This window comes from Panthera uncia, assembly GCF_023721935.1.
Source record: "Panthera uncia isolate 11264 chromosome B3 unlocalized genomic scaffold, Puncia_PCG_1.0 HiC_scaffold_1, whole genome shotgun sequence".
Lineage (NCBI taxonomy): Eukaryota > Metazoa > Chordata > Mammalia > Carnivora > Felidae > Panthera > Panthera uncia.
In genome coordinates this window covers 89735389-89759427 of record NW_026057582.1, presented here as the reverse complement: position 1 = coordinate 89759427, position 24039 = coordinate 89735389, and the positions used below count along the sequence as shown (strand labels likewise).

The window sequence follows — 24039 nt, the reverse complement described above, 5'->3', positions numbered from 1 at the left end:
TCTAGAGTGTACTGAGAGCAGGTAAAAAAACGAAGTATTGAGAGGCCTAGATAGCTAGGTGTTATCACGAACCATAGTAAATTAATGGCTTTCTACAGTGAAAGCCACTCTCTTCATTTTCTCTCTCTTCATTTTCTGCCTTAGCTTGCATATTCCTGGATGATTTAAAAGTAACTCTTTGTTATGTTTGTTGGTTTCTATTTTCTTCTTAAGGATTTTTTCAGGCCTGTTAGCCCCTAGAAGTATAGCGTTGGGGTGAAATCTGAGGGCTAACTAAGCAGGAAGTGTCAGCCAGGGTGCTGGGTGGGCCTGGCAGAGAGCCAGCAGGGCTCATCCAAGGTACAAAGCAACCATGTATTTTACTGTAATTATCTATGCCTTCTTTCTAGACACCTGGTCACTCTCTGTAAACATGTTTAATCACAGGAAATAGGTCAAAGAAAACATCTAGCGGTCTCTTAATTTTAGTTGAGAGAATTTTGCCTTGATGTTCAAATTTGGGTTAGCTCACTTTGTTTTAAGGCTTTGGGGACTAATTATTTAGATGCAGATTTTACTTCCAGCATTAAACCGACTCTGGACATTACTCTGTAACCAAAGCTTGTCGTCATAAGCAAATGAATTGGCTTACCTCCTCTTACTACTCCATTTGTGCAAATGGCAGACATAGAAATACCTGTGAGTGTCGTCACTACCACACTCAGGCCAATGATGATGACTCCAAGACCTGCAAAATCCCCCAAGAAATGTGTTTGGCTCCAGCACGTCCAGAGGCAGCAGTCTGAATTGTCAAAGAAGGATCAGTCTCCCCATGAAAAACCTGAAATGTTCTAAAAGATCCCATTCCATGAAGATCTAGGAAGCACCTGAAATGTACTAAACTTTAAATTAAAGCCACATCCAGGAATCCTTTCCCAAGAGACACCGGCAAGAGGTATGCAGCCTCGCCTGGAAAATAAAATATTCACCTACAGAATTCTGAGCATCTGGAAACCATGAGCTGCAATGCACCAGAGAGATCCGTTAGAGACGATCCCACCGCTGACCAGCGTAGACCAGGACTGCACTCATAGTACCTTATGTTTCCTTCTGCATCCAGGTCACTTGTATAGTCCACCAGGCATCAAGAGCATTGGGCTACTTACTTGTTCCAGTCAAAAAGGAGTATATAAAAATTTTGCCTACCCGTAGCAAGTGATGAGGGCATTAGATATCTTAGAAATGTTACCTCCACGAACAAACCCGTTAGTTGCTATTGCAGAAGTTGACAACCCAGTAATAGAAGTTACCATGGTGGAAAGAAGAATTATGAGAACTCCAAGACCTGTTAGCAATGAGAGATAGAAGATACTGCATTTTACTTTTCTGACTTGGATTCCCTGTTGTTGCAAACTATATACTGCCTTGAATTTAAGTTTTCCTGTCCATGCCTGGGCCCCAGTGGAGTTCCTTTGTGCTCAGGAGAACCTGGTTGGCCTGGCATAAAGATCAAGTCGGCGGCCTGCTCATTACGATGGAGGATGGTCTCCAAAAGTAAACACAATCTGAAATGTGGCCCTGGAAAGGAAAAGTTGACTTCTGCTTGTGTCCTGGGAGAGAAACTACCCTGGCTGTGAAAAGAGAAAACATGACATCTGACCTTCTCTCTTGCTTGAGAAGAACCTGAATGAGAAAGTTGGGGGTTTGACAAAGGTTAAATCCTTCCTCATTTTTCTCGCATCTCTCTTGCCTGAAGGAGAAAAAAAAAGAAGCCAACTTGGATTACCTTTGAAAACACTCCAGAAAGGTCAGTGGTGAACTATCTGAGTCTCTGTTGCCTTTACCTTACAAATGATCGTGCGGGTCACAAGTTTAATTACCTCCTCTGACATATCCATTTGTGGCAATAGCAGAGGTGGATAAACCAGTGATACCAGTCACTGTCACGGCTAAGCCGATGATAATCACACCAAGACCTCAGTTGAGAGAGGAAAAATAAAGGCAATTAAACAGTGCAACAATCCATCAGATCGTTCACATAAAAGCCAGCAAATGGAGGGTAATCAACAAAGAACCACATCTGAATTAACAAGTTGGCCTGGAAATCACCAGAGTAAGTGCTCATCTTTGAAGCTTTCTGCCTGTAGTAGCACAGAGCCTAGAAACCGAAGAGCTAAAATGTGCAGTGAGAATTGCCCACAAATGAACAACAATGGCTCGTCAAAATGTAGTGGGAACCCCATTTTTTGCGCAGTTCTAGACACCTGTAAACATAATAATTGGTCAATAGGATTCCAAGCTGCCTTTATAACTAGACAGGAAATGTTCACCCTTCTAGATAACTCTCTTTTTATGTACATTTGGTTGTGTAGGAGTGGAAAATTACATCCAATGTAACAAATTGTTTATCTGGCAGATAAGTAAAGTGGAAAGAATCAAACTGAACTATGTTCACTTATTGGCTTTGTGACCTCTGGCAAGTTACTTATTTTCTGAGCCAAAAATGGCAATGAGATTAGAAAGAATACATGTGTAAAAGTGGCTAGCAGAGCACATAGAACACAGTACATGATCAGTGGCACTGCTTTTTGATTGTGTCCACGATAGTTATAATAGCTGTTGCTTACTGAAAGCCCACTATATATCCAACTATGGGTCAAGTAGAATGAGAAATGCAAGGAACAAATAAAATGAAATGAAAAAAGCTGCCCTCAAGGATCTTATGGTGCAGAAGGTCAATGATTATAAGAGGGAGAAAGTGATAAACCAGAATTCAGAGAAAGGCAAGGCTGCTTTCAGCTTCAGGAAGCATATGGTCAAGAGGATACTGAAGGGTAGCAGAATATGCTATCTCCAAATGTACCACTTTTGCATAAAGTATATTTTTAGCTAACGGCGACAGAAAAAAAGCAGCTACCTTCCCATATTTGTCTGAAAACAAGGCATAGATTTGTAAAGGTGTCTCTACTTTCCTCTATACCAGGAAGGACAGAAGTTAATGATCAGAGGTAATTCTAGACCCTTACTGGCTGGAGTAGTGCCAGAAGAACCTACATAACAGCCTTGACTTAATTTCCATGAGTTCCCTCATGTATCTGCCTTCCCACAATCTGCCATCCTAGAAACTCAGTCCTTTTCCTTTGTCTTGTCACTTCTCTAAGAATACATTGTTCTTTGTTAAGATGTTATGTAAGCCAGGGGCCCCAGGGTGGTTCGGCCGGTTAAGCGTCAGACTTCAGCTCAGGTCATGATCTCATGGTTTGTGAGTTGGAACCCCATGTTGGGCTCTGTGTGGACTGCTCAGAGCCTGGAACCTGCTTTGGATTCTGTGTTTCCCTCACTCTCTGCACCACCACTCCCTCAGCCCCCACTCACACTGTCTCTGTCTCCGTCTCTCTCTCAAAAATAAATAAACATTTAAAAAGTATTTTTAAAAAGATGCTATGCAAGCCCAAGTTCTAACCACTCTGATGAGTTACTCATTGCTGAGTCTTCTCATGTGGACACATGATGCACATGTTAATAAATTTCTGATTGTTATTCTCTTGTTAGGTTGCCTCTTGCCACTGTTAATAAAGAAGTTTAGGGTCACAGGCACTGAAATCACCCTGGTTCTAGTGAGAATGCTCTTGCCTACATATGCTCCCCTACATAAAATGGATGCTTCATAATTGTTGTTGGCAAGCTGTCTTGTTCCAGGGATAATCAGAACAGTAGTCATCTGAGAAAGGCTGTGATCTCTCTGGCCATGCCCTGGGAAAAGGGGAAGTGGAAGGAAATGAAGGACAGACATAAATGGAAACAAGGTATTGGAGGTTGCCTCTCTTGATGGTCCCAGCTGTATCCTGGCTCTAAAAGAAGTCTCTAGGCTATTTTACAGTTTGAAGTACAGTAGGAGGAGGTTAACTATAGGCATGAGATACAAACTTGGACCATATGGCTTTGGCCCCTACAGACTCTTAAAGCTTGGAGTTGCAAGAAATAGTTGCACTAAATTCTTTGAATCTATTGCAGGGATCCTTTGGTACATATTACCTCTACATCACCATGTGGCCTGTTCTTTGCACCTCTACAAGTAATTTCTTCTTATCTTCTGCACACTATTTTGCTTTTGCTTTTGTTTTGAAGACATTTGATATCAAATGTTTAGCTCACCCCAGCAACTGTACAGAACTAAATAGCTTGTATTTCAGGACATTAAACCTACTTTGACTATTATTTTCATACCCTTATTTTCCCTTTGCTTCTATTTTCCCAACAATTCTTATTTATTCTTTTGCACTGTATATATTTCTGTAAACCATTTGAAATCCTAGAACAAAGTTTTATACACTTAAACAGCAACATATTTGCTTTTCTCTCACAATCAAACAAAAAAATCCCAGGGTAAAAGGCAGGTTAGAGAACGTTCAGTTCATAGTTTTCTCAAAGTGTGGTCCTTAAACCACCTATTTCAGGAAATACCTGAAGTGTTTATTAAAAATGCCCAGACCTGTTGGGATGAGCACTGGGTGTTATATGGAAACCAATTTGGCAATAAATGTCATATAAAAAAAAAATGCCCAGACATACTAAGTTGGAATCTTTCAAAGTGAATCCCAGGATTCTGTGGTTTTGGAACCTAACTTCCCAGGTAATTCCTATGCACCCCACAGTCTGAAGACTATCGCACTACCCTAGCCTATCTCAAGTTGTGTCTGTCTAGACAGCACAGTTATTTAGCTTTATCTTCAAAGAACTGATTGGGAAACAGTGAATCCAGGTCCTCAATTTTCAGATGAGAAAATGAAACTCATGGAATGACTTGCTTTAGGTCATACCTCTTTCACTCCCTTCTTCCGTGCCTAATGTTTAAATTTATTAGAAACCATCTTGCCCCAGCCTAAGTCTCCTAGACAGAGAAAAATTTTATGACATTTTGGGTTTATTCTACCATTTGCTTTTGGGGAAAAGACAGCCAAAACTCTTGGCCCTAGAATGGTTACCCAAGGGCTGTAGCTACTGTTACTCTTGGCTCCAGCTTCTTTCTGACTTTGTTCCTAGGGTCTCCTCTTGAAAGGATCTTCCCTAAACTATCCCAAATCAAGGAGAAACTACTTGTATTTGCTTCTTTTCTTACCCAATAAAGGGAATCTAAATGGGACCCAAAAGGTGACTTAATCAACTCATTTAGCTTTAAGTTCACAGCAAAGGCCAGTAAAACTGAGTAAGGGTGGTAATAAGTTTCTATGACTCACTAAAGTCTACTTTCTGAGAACTAAAACAACAACAAACAAACCTTCATTCAAAGGAAAACCCACTAGACACCCATTTAAAGTAGGATATGACTACTTAAAGGAAAGGTCCTTATTAAAACAACACTGATGTCTGAAAGTATAATACACAGTTTAGCAGAAGATAGGGTTCTTCATGTTTTACACTTTTGCAGTAAGCATGAAACTGGATTGACTGTAAAGAGTAATGTGAGATCTGATTAAGGTTCAGGTTATTGCTTAACACATGGATGTTAAATAAGTTGCGTTAGAAAGAATTACTCTTGCCCTTGGCTACACTCACACCTCCAAACGAAGTAACGCTGCTTGATGATCTCAATAAGTTACTAAACTGCCCTTAAAAAACTAATTTTGCATGAAACCCTGGGGCAAACACTTGGCAATATTAAGATGCAGATTTTCCATGGAACAGCATCTACTTATTTTGGACCCTGCGGCTATAAGCATTCATTTGATATGCATCATAAAGCTGGCAAGCAGCCCTTTGTCAGGAACCCAGCACTTGCCAAACATGAAACATGGAAAAACTATGGGAACTGGTTCCAGTGTTTCAATTTACAGCTCAGCCCTTTCTTTTTGCGAGTTAGTCTTCCAGTCTGCCTTGAGGACCGAAGGCTATAAATAATGACTTAGTACCTTTGAATGTGAATTGGGATACGTTCTGGAGTAGTATCTAAAAGCACATCTGAATCTCTATGTTCTTGACACTAATGATTTATAGGTCTTCTCCAAAAGTGGATTTGTAATACGTTTTCCATACATAAAGTAGAACGTCACTAATTTTTATCACATTAAATCAGGAACTTTGATAAAATTCAAGGAAATTTTTCATATATATTATATCTATATACTCTTGATTAAAAAAAAAAAAGATTTGCCACAGGAAATCATGTTTTAAGTAAAATATAATCTTCAAAAATGTCAAAGAATCACTCAAAATAATCTCAACATCATGCATTTTCCATTAGAAAAATTAGTAGTAGGGTCACCTGGGTGGCTCAGTCGGTTAAGCGCCCGACTTCAGCTCAGGTCATGATCTTGAGTTCATGAGTTTGAGGCCCACGTTGGGCTCTGTGCTGACAGCCCAGAGCCTGGAGCCTGCTTCAGATTCTGTGTCTCCCTCTCTCTCTCTGCCTCTATCTCCCTCTCTCTCTTTCTCTCTCTCAAAAATATATAAAAACACTTTAAAAATTAAAAAATAATAAAAATTAGTAGTAGTTACACATGTTATCTCAATCATTTCATCTATCACGTTTAAGCCTCTGTCTGGCATATTTTATTAATCTTTGTTTTCTTACCACTGGTACCTGAAAGTCACTCAATTATTTTCTTTGGCAAATGTTCAACAATTCAGCATTTCTATTAGTCAGGTCACATTGTTCCCACTTTTCCCACAAGCTGTTCTTGTTGAGTGAAATTTTGCCAATAAGCATAAGGGGGATGCACAAATGTCAGTATGTCCCAAACTATGAATAGTACTGTTTAAAATATATGTGTCCCTACAGATCTGTACACCTAAAACTTTAAGAACAAATAGAAATATTAAATTGAGCATTTATCTGGTTGGTAAACTGGAAAATTCCAGTCTCCCAGAAGTTAACGCTACACTTTCCTCTCTGACAAACATGGTCAAAGAGGCAAAGTAAAAGAGCTCCAGTGCAGATTATTTCTGTGACCTCCATCTCACATTCAGCATTAATGGTGAAAACAAGTTGCTTATTGAGCTTATAACTGACACTGAAAATGGCATACGGGGCATGGGGAAACATGCTTACCGATTCCAGCTTCTCCAACAATCCAAGACAGGCGAATGAAGAGCATGACACCCCAGATATTCAGCATGCATCTTACCTGTGGGCCAAAGGAGCATTGAAAGGGATATGAGAAGTGATAGTGGGGCAAAACCCAGCCATGTCCATAACTCTGTTGTCCAGGATGTGCTAACATTTAGTCCACTAGGACACGGAACAAACAGATTTCATTTGGAAACATAGGAGCTTTCTCACCAGCACACCTTTCACCCATCCAAACTTCACAACGCCAGCTTTATCCTCCTCTTCCTTGTTTTCAACTTCTTCATCTCCAGGCACTCCATCTCCGTTAGCAACCCTGTCAGCTGAACCTGGTGCCACTGCTACGTTCTGTATTTATACAGGTAGCAAAAAAACACACAATATTTGGTCAACAGAAGTCTCCAGAAAACTTTCAAAGGCAAATCAAAATAATTGACATGAAATTTTGGACACATCAAATTCTAGCATGCACATAAGGTAAGTATTTTTTTGCCCTGGGAGCTGATGGATTCATTTTGTGAGAGATTTCAGGCACAGCAAAGCTGCAAAGGATCTTGGGCAGTCCTACGGGTGAGAATATTACCTTAGGGGAAAATGGTTAGATTTAGGTAAGTTTAGAATACAAAAAGAACAAACAAAAGAAAAAGAAACAAAGGCAGCCTGAAAGTCTATCAGAAGTGAAAGAGGGTCTTTGAGGTATGGTAGGAGGTTAATGTCATTGATGCAGGCTAACTGGACTTCTTTCTATTAACCTCCCTGGGCTTCATCTTATTCACCTAAAATAATGATAACAAAACTTCTCTAAACATGTCACAGTATCTTTAAGAAGATTGAATGAAAGAACACATAAAAGCATTTTCTTTTGTAAATTTATGTATTTGGTTTTTTTGTTTTAACTTACTTTATGGAGAGAGAGCAAGAGAGAGTTAATGAACAGGGGAGAAGGAGAGAGAGAGAGAGAGAGAGAGAGAGAGAGAGAGATTGAGATCTGAAGCAGGCTCCACACTCAGCCAGGAGCCGGACACAGGGATCCATCCCAACAACCCTGAGGTCATGACCTGAGTTGAAATCAAGAGTCGGACACTCATCTGACTGCGTCACTCAGGCGCCCCTATACGCATTTTCTTTAAAAACAGGAAGAAAAGGGTTAAAGTTCTAAAAATATTTAAAGGCACTGTTTGGCTACAAGGATGCTATTCCTGTAGAGGAAGTTTCTTTCAGATTCGATATGCCTTTGCCTGAGAATTGCTGGATGTGCTGGTAGCATTGTACAAAGGGTAAGAAATCTTATGACTGACTACTAGAAAGGTAAGCTGAGTACAAATAAGAAGTAAGTAGTATAAAAAATGTCAAAAGCTTATTTAGTGTTTTTTTGTGTGTGATCCAATTTTGAAAAATAGCTTCCTTGTCAGTAAGGATAGTCTCTGAATTCTACTGGGGAAAGAAATAGCCCTGTTTCTCTCAAGTGAAAAACACTCTAACTTCTCTTTTAGATATGACTTTGAATAATTTCAGATACACCCACTTAATTTAGCCTATCTGGCACCTACTTGATTCTAATGGATAGACTATATACCCCAGTGAGTTCCCGAAAAGCAATCTTTTCCAGTAAGGGGTTGAAACCATTGGGGGAGTCTCTTAGATTCAGCATTTAACTACCATTATTAAAGAACAACTTTGGGGGCACCTGCGTGGCTCAGTCGGTTAAGCGTCTGACTTCGGTTCAGGTTATGATCTCACAGTTCGTGAGTTCAAGCCCCACGTCGGGCTCTGTGCTGACAGCTCAGAGCCTGGAGCCTGCTTCCCATTCTGTGTCTCCCTCTCTCTCTGCCCCTTCCCTGCTCATGCTGTGTCTCTCTCTGTCTCAAAAATAAATAAACATTAAAAAAAAAAAAAAAGAACAACTTTGTTCTATTTAAGTGGCCTACATTAGTTTAAGGCTGGGATGATGTGTCCCCCTATTACTAACTGAGATGTCTCAGACAAGGACAATTTTTTTCCCCTCTAAAATGAGACTGGCATGAAATAAATACTCAGTGTTTACTATAAGGACTTTATTTGAGGGCAATCAAAGTTTTTGTCCTTGCCATGTTTAAGAGTTATTGCTTCTTTGGGCTTTGGTGTATCTTTAGCATACCCACTATAATCTGACTCTAATTTGGGCTGTTTACTCCAAAAGACTTTGACTTCTTGTCTTCTTGTTCTTCCATGTTCTTCTACTTCTCTATGTCAATAAGAATTTCTTCCGAGTTTGTTCTCCCACAAATTTTTTTTCATGATACTAGTGGACATTTGGGTAACCGATGCAATGCAATGTGGTAAGTCATTGTATATTAACTAGAGGATGTGGGTTACTTCTCCGAGATGCCAGCAAAGACCCTACCATACAGCAGGTCATCAATAAACATTACTGAATCCATAAAGTAGGCTTGGAGGCCACCTGATCTCTACCACTTAAGAGAAGATGACCTCATTTCTTATCCATTCCTGCCTCCTATTTCCTTTCTCTTCCATCCCTACTAAGGATTTCATTTTTCGTTGTTTTCTCTGTGTAACCCACATTAAAGAAGGGAGAAGAAGAGAATGAATCTCAAGTCAGATCATCTTACTATTTTCCAACAGCATTGCAGGGGAGGGGTAAAACTGAATCACAAAGGAAGCTGAAATTAATAGTTAAAATTTAGTTTTGAATTACCCGAGGAATATCTTAATCTTAAGCATCCTCTGTCCCTACTTGTACAGATAATTGAAATCTGACATCATATATTCATATTAAAGTAAAATATGGATAAACAAAGTCTACAGAAATTGAGGCTGAACTATCAGGGCAGAAACTGGTTATCTATACCAGCTAGAAATGCAAGTCACAGATGTAATTCAAAAATTTCCAGTAGCTCATTTTAAAAATAAAAGGAAATTAGTGAAATAACTTGGGTTCAGATTTGAACCCTTAAATTTTAAAAATATACCTAACTTTTGTACAATATCATATTTCTAATCTTTGCAATGTAATGTTCATTAGCTATGGTGGCAACCCACCTTGCAGGAGGAACCTGAATCATGGACTGCTTTAATATGTTTTACGTAATGGATCTATATCAAATATTATCATTTCAACATATAATCAATATAAAAACAGTGATGAGACATTTTAATTCTTTTTTTTTAACACTATGTCTTTGAAGTCTGGTGTGCAGTTTACAGTGATACCACATCTCAATTTGTACTAGCATGTTTCAAGTGCTCAATAGCCACGTGTGGCTGGGGCTATTATATTGGAGCACACATGTCTATACATTGCAGTCAATTACAGATGGATGGAACATTTGAGGTTTTTCTCCAGGCAGTTAAAAATCCTATTTTTTCTCTGAACGGATTCTACACTCATAAGGCAGCTGCGTGGTTCAAATGTAACTTTAACTTTCCGTAACTAGAAAATCAATGAAAGCAGAGAATTGAGGAATGTGATAAAATGCCCAGGAATGTTGAAGAGATTATTTGGTTAAGAAATTCATTTATTTGATTTGATTTGAGAAAAACTTTTAAAATTGACAATATTCTAGTTAATGAAGATCTCACAGCCAGACCATCAGCAGCTACTCATTCAGGGAAAAGGCAATTTCCTTTTCCTCAGTTAATTGGGGATCCCATGAGACAGAGCCTTAGTCACTTGCTTTTTAAAGGCAGTCTTGGGAATAAAACCTATGTTTTCTGATAAATCCTGTATTTGAGGGTTTGGTCCAGGAAATTGCTTTGCTCCCAGCTGAACTCCAGTGGTAACTGTGACCCTTACATCTGGATTAATGAGAATACCAATGACTGTAAAAAACATCTTAAAAAATTGGCAAAAGGATGAATAAGATATTTAAAATTTCCCCTTATATGGACATTTCTATCTGATGGATGCCCTTCTGGGCACAGTTTAATGGTTCTTCAATTTATCACTAGGACATACACTATGAAGCAAAAGGAATATTCTATGAGGGCTTGTCAGGGAAATCATCATATATGAAAGTTAGTAGGGAAATAATTTTCTAAAGCTATTCAAAAATAGAGTCAATGTAGGGTGTTCAACTATTTCTTAGGTGAATGTGTTCAATCTGCTAGAGTTTCCACATTTTCAATATATTTATGCCATAGAAAGGAAAAAAAACCTTTAAATGTATATTTCTTGCCCTGACTATAAAGCCCTGATAATACATTTATAAGTACAGAATCTATTTCCATTGCTTACTCGCTTACAGGAGCTTAAAACTCACTGCACCATATAAACTAGGAGGCTCGGAATCTAGTTTCAGCTATGCAATTAATTCAGGGTGTGTCCCCCAGCAAGTCACTTAACCTTTTCTGGATAGTGCCAAGGAGGATAAATCCAATGAATTTTCTGAAAATCTTACTTTGAAGTAATTTACTCGAAGGCAAAATCATTTTTCTATGTTTGTCATCTTCCTCTTCTAACATGGCAAAGCAAAACTTGGTTTCACTCTTAATAAATGCCTCCTTTGTGAGCCTATACAGCAATTACAAAGTCAACTTATCATCAAAGTACTGAAAAGACTTTTAGTTGAGGGTTATGGGCACTTAATGGCTGTGAGCTATAACCAGTGGCTGACAGACTCCTGGCTGGTGCATATTCTTGGGACCAAAGTCTCAAAGAATAGAAGTTTTATGATTGTTCCCTGAAACCAGTTTTTTCCCTCATACTTCGAATTAATTTGTTTGTTCATACTCCATCACCATAAATGATGACCCACCACCTTTCGTAAATGCATTTTAAACTGCATAGCTTTAGGGAATGATTATTAATTTACCAAAAGTTTTACCTGTGCATTAAGTATTCAGAGAAGGTAAAATAAAGTTCATTAGGAAGAGGAAAGAAAGAAAGAAAGAAAGAAAGAAAGAAAGAAAGAAAGAAAGAAAGATACTTCTCCTCTCCAGTATTGATAAACTAGTAAAGCTTCAATCACATGCAGTTTAAGGGGTAAATTCCTAATGGGTTTTGCTAGATGATAAAAGATTATTTTATTTAACATAAAATGCGTGATTTTTTCAGACCCCAGAAAAATTACAAATGCATTTCTAGCTATCATCAAAGAAGAAAAAAATAAGTGTATTTATTCTTTAAATTCTAACTAGAGGGGCACCTGGGGGGCTCAGTTAGTTAAGCGTCCAACTTCGTCTCAGGTCATGATCTCATGGTTTGTGAGTTCGAGCCCTTCATCCAGCTCACTACTGTCAGCATACAGCTGTCCTTAGATCCTCTGTCTCCCTCTCTCTCTCTGCCCCTTTCTGGCTTGTGAGCATGCTTTCTCTCTCTCTCTCTCTCTTTCTCTCTCTCTCTCTCAAAAATAAGTAAACATTTTAAAAATTATTAAATAAATTATAACTAGATAATATTTGCCACTATACATGTTTTTAGGTTTTCAGTCTCAGGATGGTAGAAATTTTAGCCCATCTTAGAGAAACAACTCCATAAATATTTAGGACTATATGATCCCCTCCCAGTTGTTTTAAACTTTCTTTTATTATTGAAATATTTAAATATATGCCATAGTAGGGAGAATAAATAGATCTCATGTGCCTACCACTGAACTTCAACAGTTATGAACATATGGCCAGTACTATTCCACTTAAACCTCTCACACCCCTGCCACTGGATTATTTTAAAACCAATCCCAGCAAGGATCAGAGAATTTTTAGGGTTCATTTCAGCATGAAAAACACGATTTTTTTTTTCAATTTTTTTTTAATGTATATTTTTGAGAGAGAGAGACAGTGTGTGAATGCAGGCCAGAGAGAGAGAGGGAGACACAGAATGTGAAGCAGGCTCCAGGCTCTGAGCTGTCAGCACAGAGCCCACCTTGGGGCTCAAACTCACAAACAGCAAGATCGTGACCTGAGCCGAAGTCAGACGCTTAACTGACTGAGCCACCTAAGCACCCCGAAAAACACAATTCGAATCACATTCCTATATTTTACTAATCAATGTTATTATGTTTGTACATTACAAGCCCTTTGTGATAAATGGGAATATTTTAAATTATGAAAGTGAGAGGTTTCTTGTTTTAAAAGTTGCTATAAACCATGCCTGTAAATCACTACTAATGGTCAAAATTTATTATAGTATTTTTACTGTACCTGAAAACATATAGCTCACACAAAAATTAACTTATATTTTTGATAACTTAGGCCTAAAGGTAGCTATGTGTGTAATAAGCAGTGTAAGAAAGTAAAATCAAGGGGTGCCTGGGTGGCTCAGTCAGTTGAGTGCCCAACTCTTGATTGGGGCTCAGGTCATGATCCCAGGGTCATGGTATAAAGCCCGGTGTTGAGCTCCGTGCTGAGCATGAGCCTGCTTAGGATTCTCTCTCTCCCTCTTCCCCTCTACCCCATCACACTCTTGTTCTCTCTCTCAAGAAAAAATTTAAAAAAAAAACAAGAAAATCAAAAGATTCTTAATATTTTCCACATATACACGGGAACTGTTAGTCTATTCACCACCTATCACTGAACTAAAAACTAAAACTTCTGATAAGTATTAAAATGAGTCTTTAGTTGCAGATTTTCACTACAGCAAATATTTTAGGGGTGACCACTAATCCTCCTTCAAGGCACTTATTGCCTCAATTTTTATGTCTACTTAATTGGGCTTGGTGAGGGGCGCCTGGGTGGCTCAGTCGGTTAGGCGGCCGACTTTGGCTTAGGTCATGATCTTGCGGTCCGTGAGTTCTAGCCCCTCATCGGGCTCTGTGCTGACAGCTCGGAGCCTGGAGCCTGCTTCATATTCTGTGTCTCCCTCTCTCTGACCCTCCCCTGTTTATGCTCTGTCTCTCCCTGTCTCAAAAATAAATAAACGTTAAAAAAAAATTTTTTTGAAAAAAAGGAAAAAAAATTGGGCTTGGTGATATTTCTAATTTGGGATAGCCCCAAGTTGAATGCTAAAGTTCCAAATTTGAACTTTAAAACATTTTAGAAAATACTATTTCCCAGAGAATGCATTTGTAAACCTTTGTTTGTCTATTTTAAAGAAGATAAACATTTATACATTGGTTTATGTACTTTAATGTTTGTTAACCTGATTACATGTCCTTTATTTCTACCCATAACAAAGTCATTTGACATGTAAAATAAATCCTGGAAAGTAGAGATCAAATCTCTTTAACTCACTTTATACAGCATCTTGTATATAAAAGGCTAATAAATGCTTTTGATGATGACAACGAAAATGATTGAGACCTACAATTAATTCTGTAGGAGAAAGAGAGAGAAAAAAAAAATTCTGTAGGAGAAAGCAACATGATCTTTTGGCACAGTCCCCAAAACAAGAAAGGAATTGAATCTCCTGTTCTGCCCATCAGGGCTGAGATGCAATTTCTTCTTTGTGGCTGAGTTCCACTTCCTTCTGTAGCTGTCAAAATGAACTGAGGCAAAGTGAAATGGGAGAGTAGGCTGAGGATGGAAAGTAGCAATAAAGAGCATGGACTCTGGGGGCACCTCGGTGACTCAGTGGGTTAAGCACCCAATCTCAGCTCAGGTCATGATCTTGAGGTTTGTGAGTTTGAGCCCCATGTCAGGTCTCTGCTGTCAGTGTGGAGCCTGCTTCAGATCCTCTGTCCTCTCTGCCCCTCTCCTGCCTGTGCTCTCTCTCTCTCTCAAAAATAACAAACATCAAAAAATAAATAAATAAATAAATAAATAAATAAATAAATAAAAAGAGCATGGACTCTGGAGTCATGCAGACATGGGTTCAATTTATTAGACACATGACTTTTGTTTCTTGACCTTGGAAGTTTTTTGACTTAGGTTTTTGTTTTCTCTTATAAAAGATCCATAGGATTTTACAAAAACTTTAGAATCTATAAAATAGCAATAATAATAGTACCTACCTTGAAGGTGTGTTATAAAAATTGAATGAGAATTTGCCAAGTGTGAGCACCTTGTCTGATAACAAAAAATTCTCGGGGCCCCTGGGTGGCTCAGTCGGTTGGGTGTCCAACTTTGGCTCAGGTCATGATCTCACAGTTTGTGGGTTTGAGCTCCCGCGTCTGTGCTGACAGCTCGGAACCTGGAGCTGCTTTGAATTCTCTGTATCTCCCTCTCTCTCTCTGCCCCTCCCCTGCTCACACCCTGTCTCTCTCTCTCTCTCTCTCAAAAATAAATAAACATTAAAAAAAAATTCTCCATAAAAAGTTTGCTTTTGCATGAGTGTATGTAATCCTTTCTATTCACAAATTACTTTTCCTAATGCTTTTTATTCACAGATTACTTTTTGTTGCTAACAGCCTAATGACCCAAGTGTGAAGTCGTTCCATTGTTTTTGTTTTGAAATATTCTCTAAATGGTTGGTTTCCTTAAAAATAATATTGCTATCTTAATTTTTGTGGTATTTTATTCTTTGTATAGACAGTTTATTTCAGAACACTGACTTTGAATTTTTTTTTTTAACGTTTATTTATTTTTGAGACAGAGAGAGACAGAGCATGAACAGGGGAGGGGCAGAGAGAGAGGGAGACACAGAATCGGAAGCAGGCTCCAGGCTCTGAGCCATCAGCCCAGAGCCCGACGCGGGGCTCGAACTCAAGGACTGCGAGATCGTGACCTGAGCTGAAGTCGGATGCTTAACCGACTGAGCCACCCAGGCGCCCCTCAGAACACTGGCTTTGATAGAAAGGCTATATATTTTCCTGATTCTTATATTTTTCTGAAATGCTAACAACAATGGTGGTTAGTAAGACTGAAAAGGAGTTCCATTTTGGTTAGCCCTGTAGTTAGGAATTGTGCATATAAAGGTGGCCACAGATTTGCAACAATGTGGATGGAACAAGAGTGTATTATGCTAAGTGAAATAAGTCAGTCAGAGAAAGACAAATGTCATATAATTTCACTCATGTGGAATTTAAGAAATAAATGAACATGGGGAAGGGAAAGAAAAAGAAAATAAGATAAAAACAGAGAGGGAGTCAAACCATAAGAGACTTTAAATATGGAGAACAAATTGAGGGTTGCTGGAGTGGAGGTGGGTGGGGGGATTGGCTAAATGGATGATGGGTATTAAGGAAGGCACTTGTGGGGATGAGCACTGGGTATTGCATGTAAGTGATGAATCACCGAATTCTACTCCTGAAGCCAATACTATATGTTAACTAACAACACTATATGTTAACTAACTTGAATTTAAATTTAAAAAAAAGTAGAAATGAAAGATAAAACCATGATCACTTAATAAAGTAGTTTAGTAATCAAAAAAAAAAAAAAAAAGGTGGCCACAGGATTATGCTGGACAGTAAAAGTACAATTATTTTTACAAACTAAAAATACTGGATTAATCTTTACCAGATATCTAATAATCATTATATTTTTTATATGGAAAGAACTCCAATGTGCATTGTTTAGTGAAAACAGTAGAATGCACGACAATGTGTAAAATGTTTCAATATGTGTTTGAAAAAAATACAGATGGAATATTAGATGAGATAGAGATACTTACAGATATATATGTATGTTTGTATAGGCATAGAAAATTTCTGGGAGGATTTATAAGAAACTGACAGTAATGATTGTCTTGGAGAGAAAAACTGAAGATCTATATTAGATAAGAGACATTTCAGTATATACTTTTCAGTACTTCTTAAATATTTTATTAGTGTGTATTTTACTTTTTGAGTAAAAATCAGTGAATACAAAAATTGCCATCATCATTATCAACAATGATTTGTTCAGTTTCTACCCATTGTAGAAGGCAACATGCTAGACTTTATATGCATGTAAACTAGTATTCACAAACATCCTACAGTATCAGTTGAAGTTATGTAGCTTATATAATATTGCAGAGAAGGTAAAGGATGGAGCCATTTTTTCCTGCTTTTAACTAGGGTTTTTTGGAAATCTATAATTCATAGCCATCTGTATAGGCATTTAGCTCTTTACTACAGAGAAATTAAAGGGTTTTTTCGACTATGGTCTCAAATCATTGGGATTACAAATTTTGTCAATATGTATCATTCCTAGAGTTTCAGTGAAGGTAGAGACTTAAAATAACGTCTTTCAAACCTATTTTTTTATTTCAACTATTACAACAACCTTGACATATAATTTTTTTTCTGACTTGGAAGTTATAGCCAGGATTCTGCAAAAAATCCAACTGGTTTCTGTCTAAATATGTTGTCACTTAATGTAAATATACAATTCTTTTATGGCTTTTTAAAGCATTATACTCGGGTACAAAAAAAAATATATCACCAAATTTGTACTATGTCAATTGCTTTCCACTTTTAAATTGTTTGAGTAAATATTATCATTTATAATTTTTTGCATACAAAATTGGTGATGTGTCTGAGTATTATTATGTAATATTTGTTCTATTGATCATTTCTAGTTGTGATTTGGGGAACTACCATAAAAATGTCAAGGGCCACAAGGAGGTAACAGCATAGCTCATTACACTATAGGTCTTCATCTTTCATGGGAGGGAGGGTAAGCAGGAGGAAAAAGAATCAAATTCACTAACAAAGAAGAAAGGGATGAATTGACGAAGTCTCAGATTGTTCATGTCTGGTATCAAAGGATAGCACAGAGGTAGATCATATGGAGAGGTGGACTGGGCCCTACAAGTTTAGAGACACTAGTATATAGATTCATGGTTGTATTAGAATTCTGCTCCCAATTTGGCTATGTGGATACTTCTGTGGGATTTAATGATGAAGTATCTTGATAACTGAGGGTCAAATTCATAAAAAGAGTAACTTATTACTATACTCATTCAGAATGATTATTCAGGGCATTGAGCCTGAACCTAATTTTTAAACTATTTAATTTGCTATTTCTTTGTGTCTGAGAAAAAAGAGCTTTACGTCAAAGTTAAGTCTTTGTGTCATTTTCAAAAAAATATGATATCCCAAACAGCTATGAAAACTCAAATGCAGCTATTGCATTTCGACTACGGTTGTTCAGATTGGCTTTTGAACAACCAACCATTCCCGGAGAGTTTTTCTCCCCTTATGTAAAGATTTACATAAGCTGTGGCTTTAGGAATTGTAAATAAGCTATGTTTCTCTCTCTAGAACATTAGTCCAAAGAACAATGTGAGTTTACTCCATTTCCTTATTAATGGAAATAGACTTTTATTTTGTTTTCTTGCAAACTGGGGGACGAATATGAGAATATTTAAATTTTGATGATGCTAATTTTACAAAGGATGAGCTTTAAGACTTATCATGTGGAATGAGGTGGAGTATGGTGGGAGAGAATTTCAGATCTTTTTAAAGAGAACTTTGGCTCATTTTACTTCTTCAGAATAAATTGAAATCCCTTTATAATGCCCTAAGTTTCTTTTTCTGTGCTTTTTGAAAACTCCTTGTGCCCTCTTCTCGCAACCAACTTTTCCCTCTTTTCCTTCTCCCCCTTCTCTCTTCTTTCCACTTTCCCACACAAAGCAAAGTGATACCTGGGTCTGATCTCTGGAGCTTCAAATCAACCCCCTTCTCAAAATTTTAATGGGGGCCGCCATTTTTTTCTGACATTGTCACATTGCTAACTTCTTTTGATCAAAGCACCGAATATCCTAGATAAAGGCTAAATCTTCTATCTGTAAAGAAACCAGCCATTCAGCAGACTGTTGCAAATATAGTACATGGGACAAGTAAAGCCTGGCGAGGAGAAAGGATAAGGGTACAGCGTTCAGAGCATGGGCTCCGCTCAGGAAATCACTCAGCCTCTGGTGGTAGGATGCAGAGTCAGGGACCCCGAGCAGCCAAGGAGAATATATTTTAGAGATGGGTTTCCTTGTGGAAAGAAGAATGAACAGAAACTAAAGGGAAAACTTCACCCTTATTAGCATCTTCCGTGAGAGCAATATTCCTAGACTCCCTAACGTGGGTAACCATTTGATAAAATTAATGTTGAATGAATGGATATGAAAGGAATTGTTCCAATCAATTTTTTTTTACCTCAAAACCTGGGCAAAAGTAAACTACATTTGGATATGTGACAGCTAATTATTCTTTTTAGCAAGTAATTACATCCATAAAGAATGATATTCATTCCAAAATGTGTTCCAGAAGAGCAGGAAGATAAAGTGCATCAATATATTTTAGAGCAAGTTATAGAAGAAGAAATCTATGAAGTTTATCAATGATTTGCTACATGATTAGAAAAAAATGCTACCTCCTGCTTCTAGCATTTTTGGGAACCCATTATTGATTTTCATTAAATAATGAAAAGCTTAGCCATTTCTGTACTTAAATTTAATTCAGTTACTTTTATATGCTTAAGAGCATTCAGGAGCCTCAGGCAAAGTTTTGAAGAGGAAGGGATAAAATGCTGAATCTTATAAATCTTGGGTTTCTCTTTAAAGAATATAAAATACCCATGTGCTCTAAAGGCTGACACCACAGTATTAACTACAGTAAGCTCCAGTGATGATTTTTCGTTTTTTTGGTTTTTTTTCCCCCTCTTACAACTGTTGCAGAGGCATTCATACTAAGGTGAAATTAGCTTAGTATCTGGTTTGGAATGTTTAACAAAGTGTGCACTGAGTACACTATAAGTTTAAAGAAAATATAATGCACTGCCTCACTTTCAGAGCTAATTCTTTAGTTCTCGGTGCTCAGTAAATATTTGTGAAACACTCCGTGTATTGTCTAGTTATTGGGAACGAGGGACAGCTGTGTAAGGAAGGAGGGTGGTTTGGAATAGACTTCTCCACAAGACACTCTGACATTCATAGCATGATTAAAGAGCAGGAGATCACCTGAAGGAATAAAGGGAGGGAGGATACTTGCCTGTGCCCTGAAGCTTACCTTTGCAAGTTGCTCGTGAATCTCAAGCAGGCTGGGTCGGTTGACCTTGGGCCCACTGATGCTACCAGTATTGCGATAGTACTCAATCTTGGGAACAGCATCCACGGTGTTGTGGCCAAAGGTTTGTAGGTAGTATGTGTTTGTGTGAGAATCATAAGCATGAAAACTGGCATCTGTTTTAGCGGTTTCTCCATTTTGGAGGAAATTGTCATAGCACTCCTGATTTCCAGGCCTAAAGCTGATTCTGAATCTGTTCTGGGTTTCATCTCCAAAAGAGGTTTCCTCATAATGTGGAGGATCGGTGTTATTATCCACAGCCGCGCTGCTCTCGTGGCTCTCATTTATGACATTAACTTGAAAGCGATTGCTATTACTGGGCGCTGAATCCAGAAATACATTGGAAGAGTTGTTCAGTGACATCTTCCAAAATGGATTTTTTTTTTTGACTAAGCTGTCTACTTTATGGTTGTTAAAAAAAAAAAATCTATGTATTTCCTCCTCAAAATAAACTTTAATGTGTTTACATTAGGGAGCTCCTGGCCTTTGTTCTAGAAGGACTCAATAAATAGTTTCTTGATGTATTGTTTCTCTCCTATACATCCTTTGAATGTTCTTCAAAGCTGCCATTGAAAAAGAAAATTAAACTTGTTTCAAGTAATATAAATACATTTAAGTAGGCATAGGGGTATGAGGGCAGAGTTTTCTGTTACAAAAGATATAATATCTTAAATTCATTCCATTAAAAAATTACCTGTCCGGGAACTCTAGTCACCTGAGCAATTAAATCCCATAATAAATAACTAGGGACCTGCTTCAGCGAACAGAATTTTCAGTGGAGTCATTAAAATATTATCTATGTTTGTAGCGTTTGTTTGGACTGAGTGCAGTTGGATTTAATATGATTTTAGAAAAGATATAACTCTACCAGTGAGTACAGTAAGAGATGATGAGAATATTCTCAGTCTGAAACACAGTTCATTGACAGTACTAAATGTTGAAACTGCAAAGTATTTTTTATAGACATGAATTCATACTATCTAATAATGATGATTATATTCCATGATGATTATAAAATTTAAAAATATTTTTTAACTTCTAAAAAATACATGCTTGTTAATTTTTAAAAATAAATCCGGTGAAGATGATAGCTTTGTAAATTCATGGATCTTTTACTAGCCTCTCATCTGCTCATACATTTATGTTTTGCAAATACTATCATGGAATCTTTAAAAATATATGGGTATTCAGTGTAACGAAATAAATCTCAGTCCTTAATAAAGGTGTACGCTATATTTAGGTAAGATAATCATGCCCTATTAATTCTCTTTAATGAAATAGTCTCAAATTCATTGAGAAGCTTTTAATTTGACTGAGAGGCAGACTACATAATCACTTCTTTTACCATCCATGATATGAGCCATCTTAGAACATTCTTTAGTGAGATTAATAGTTCTTTATTGATAACCTAAATTTTGGCTTTTTAGAAAAGCAGACAAATGCAAACAAAACCGTGCCTGTCTCCTGAAGTCACTAGGCTATTTCTTTGAATTAAAAAAAATATCTTAACTTCAACTTGCAAAGAACATTTTTGGGGGCAAAACTATAAGTGAGGCTGTTATCTCTTTAGTTTTTATAGACCATCCCATGTCTCTTCATAGTCCTTGACATCCTCACCTTTACTCCATTCCTTAGAATCTACTTTATGACATAATATTAAGTGTGATTTTTACCCCATCCAGAAATGTTTAACTTACCATCAGAAGAAGCCTTCTTCTCAGGAAGCTTTATCTGTTTCAACACCACCCAGGCATATATGGGGCATCTAACTTTCACTCCAACACCTTGGGCTTCTTATTGGTTAGAACCTTCCTTGAAAGAGGTGACTGAGCAGTGATTGGCCTGGAATAATACCATGGGCCCTGCCCAGTCATTAGCCCTGAGGAACCTTAAGTACTTCATCAACTAGTAACCAGTAGTAAATCATTAATCCATTTAGACAGAAAGTCACATTAAGTTTCTTTAATTCATAAGGGAAGTTGGATTGCTCAACAGTAATAATCCACCAAAATATAATCAGTGCTTCAGCTGTTTGGGGCTAAATAAATTCAATCCCATTGTCTTCACGATTCCTGGTGGCCTCCTATTATTTAACATGTACAGCAAAATCTAGGCCTCCAGAGATAATTTCTATACTTTGTAACTAGAAAATGGTATTTGAGATTATTTTCTTTTTTATAGTAGATATTAGCTGAATTCTTCTCTGCATGGGAAGTGAGCAGATTGAATGTAGAATCGGTGATTTATTGAAAATATTTCTACCTAGTGGAAAAACTGAAGCAGGAATGAAACCGTGGGTAAGGTTCCCAGTGGCATTGCTAAATGACCTTTTTGTCTCTACCTGGCAAAACATTTATATCAAACCCGTTTTTTTAGTGTTGTTGAGAGACAGGTTTTGCTCAAATCTGTGAGGTGGTGATTATTAAGACAGCACAAACAATTCCTCCACACAGGTCCTGTCACTGGTTTTCAATCAGATTGATTGAATGAATCCACCTTGTGTTTTATAAGAAACTACCCAAGTGATTTCCACCTGCCTGAGCAGCACCGTTGTGGCAAAACAGTGGTTAGGAGCAAGACTCTGAAGTCAGTATACTCAATTTGCATCCCAGCTGTGCCACTTCCTAGCTGTGTGAGCTTTGGCGAATTACTCAGTCTTTCCGAGCCTTAACTTTCTTATCTGTAAAATGCTATTGTGGATAATAATGTTATCTACCTTTTTGTAAAGTTACTGTGAAGATCAAATGAGTTAATTTGTGTATAGGATTTAGATCAGCACTGGTTTGTACTTAGCACTTGCTTTTACTATGTTGGAAATATTTACAATTGACTGCTGACTTTTACTTAGTCATATCCAAGATTCCAAAGTGAATTGTTAGAGATTGGGATAGGTACTATGCCTATTAAAGTAGGAGGAAAGTTAAGTTGGTGAACAGATGCTGGATTGTAGAAAAGGGTCTGGAGATACCTAAGTAAAACTCCTCAGATGCTCTTAGGTAAATGTCATGCTAACCAGCCAGGCTAATGCCAGAGGCTGTTTCAAAAATAGAGACAGAATTACAACTATGTACCACTAACTCATTCTGCTCTTAAGTACAAGGCATTTATCTGTTCGACAAAAGGTTCTGACTCCCCACACAGAAGGCATGGGAATTACGCCTTTCAGATTCAGATTCATTTCAGATTCATCTGGGTGTTGCTATTATTTAGAACAGCTAAGATGGGGCTGGTACTCAAAATAAGTCCTATTCCCTGGTCCTGGTGGGAAGCTTTGAATTCGCTTGCAGTTACCTCTGCCACCTCTAGTCCCCTTTTCCTTCAACCATTCCCTCAGCTCCATCCCTCTTTCAGGAGCCCACCTATTTATTCCTTAACCTTTTCCTCTGCCAAAGACTGTGCATGCATCTGATAGTGGTCAATTTTGCTTTTTCCTTGCTGTCTGCCTGTCCGACTGCAGTGTTGTGTGAATTAGTTTTAGTTTCGGTCTTACATCAACCAGACATTTTTGTTCTAACCCTTTTATCTTAACCATGAAATGAAAGTCTTCGTTCTCTATTAAGGGGATTCAGATGTTCTGGAGCAGATGGGAGATGGTTTGGGGGATATGGATGAAATTACAACATCCATAAGCCAACTCTGAAAGGTAAACTCAATTTAGGCCTTTCAGACATAGGAGTAAGGTAATAGGAGGAAACTGTCTGGAGGTATGCTCCTCTATTTTTTCTCTTGTCTTCTGTCATGGGGCTCTAGGAAAGGGGAAGCTAGAGGATGATATGACTATGACATTGGACTCTCCTAGAAGACTTAGCATTTCATGAAGTTTCCATGATATATCCATACTATGGCCATCCTTCATATTTTTTATATTGTTTCTGGCTCTGAAAATACAGACACTGACCACTCTTTCCCCACCCCCCCCAAAAGTCTAAGGTGAACAATAGATCATGAATAAATGCTATGGATAAAGACACTTTTGGTTAAAAGAATTTCTGTTTAGTGGGATTGAAAATAATACTATGGTGGAATTGATGAGATATGAAAAGCTTGTGAGTGTTGAAATTTCAGAAATAATGCTCATACTTCATAAATTTTCTTGTGTTTTAGGTTTTAGGGTCTTCTTTTTGAAATAAAAATCTGACT

General features: G+C 37.7%; 2 protein-coding genes across 2 annotated transcripts in view; one reads left to right on the top strand and one right to left on the bottom strand.

Annotated features, from left to right (window-relative positions):
• The window catches only part of SLC12A1 (solute carrier family 12 member 1), a 100719-nt gene extending 80435 nt beyond the window's left edge, over nt 1-20284 (bottom strand). The window contains exons 1-4 of the mRNA XM_049613594.1: nt 19843-20284; nt 7259-7393; nt 7028-7103; nt 1229-1324 (exon numbers count right to left, since the gene is read on the bottom strand). Of these exons, the coding sequence (XP_049469551.1) occupies nt 1229-1324; nt 7028-7103; nt 7259-7393; nt 19843-20262 (727 nt within the window). The 5' untranslated portion in view covers nt 20263-20284. The remainder of the gene's footprint in view (nt 1-1228; nt 1325-7027; nt 7104-7258; nt 7394-19842) is intronic.
• Nucleotides 1-24039, top strand: part of FBN1 (fibrillin 1) — a 711751-nt gene that overhangs the window by 420897 nt on the left and 266815 nt on the right. The window lies entirely within an intron of this gene.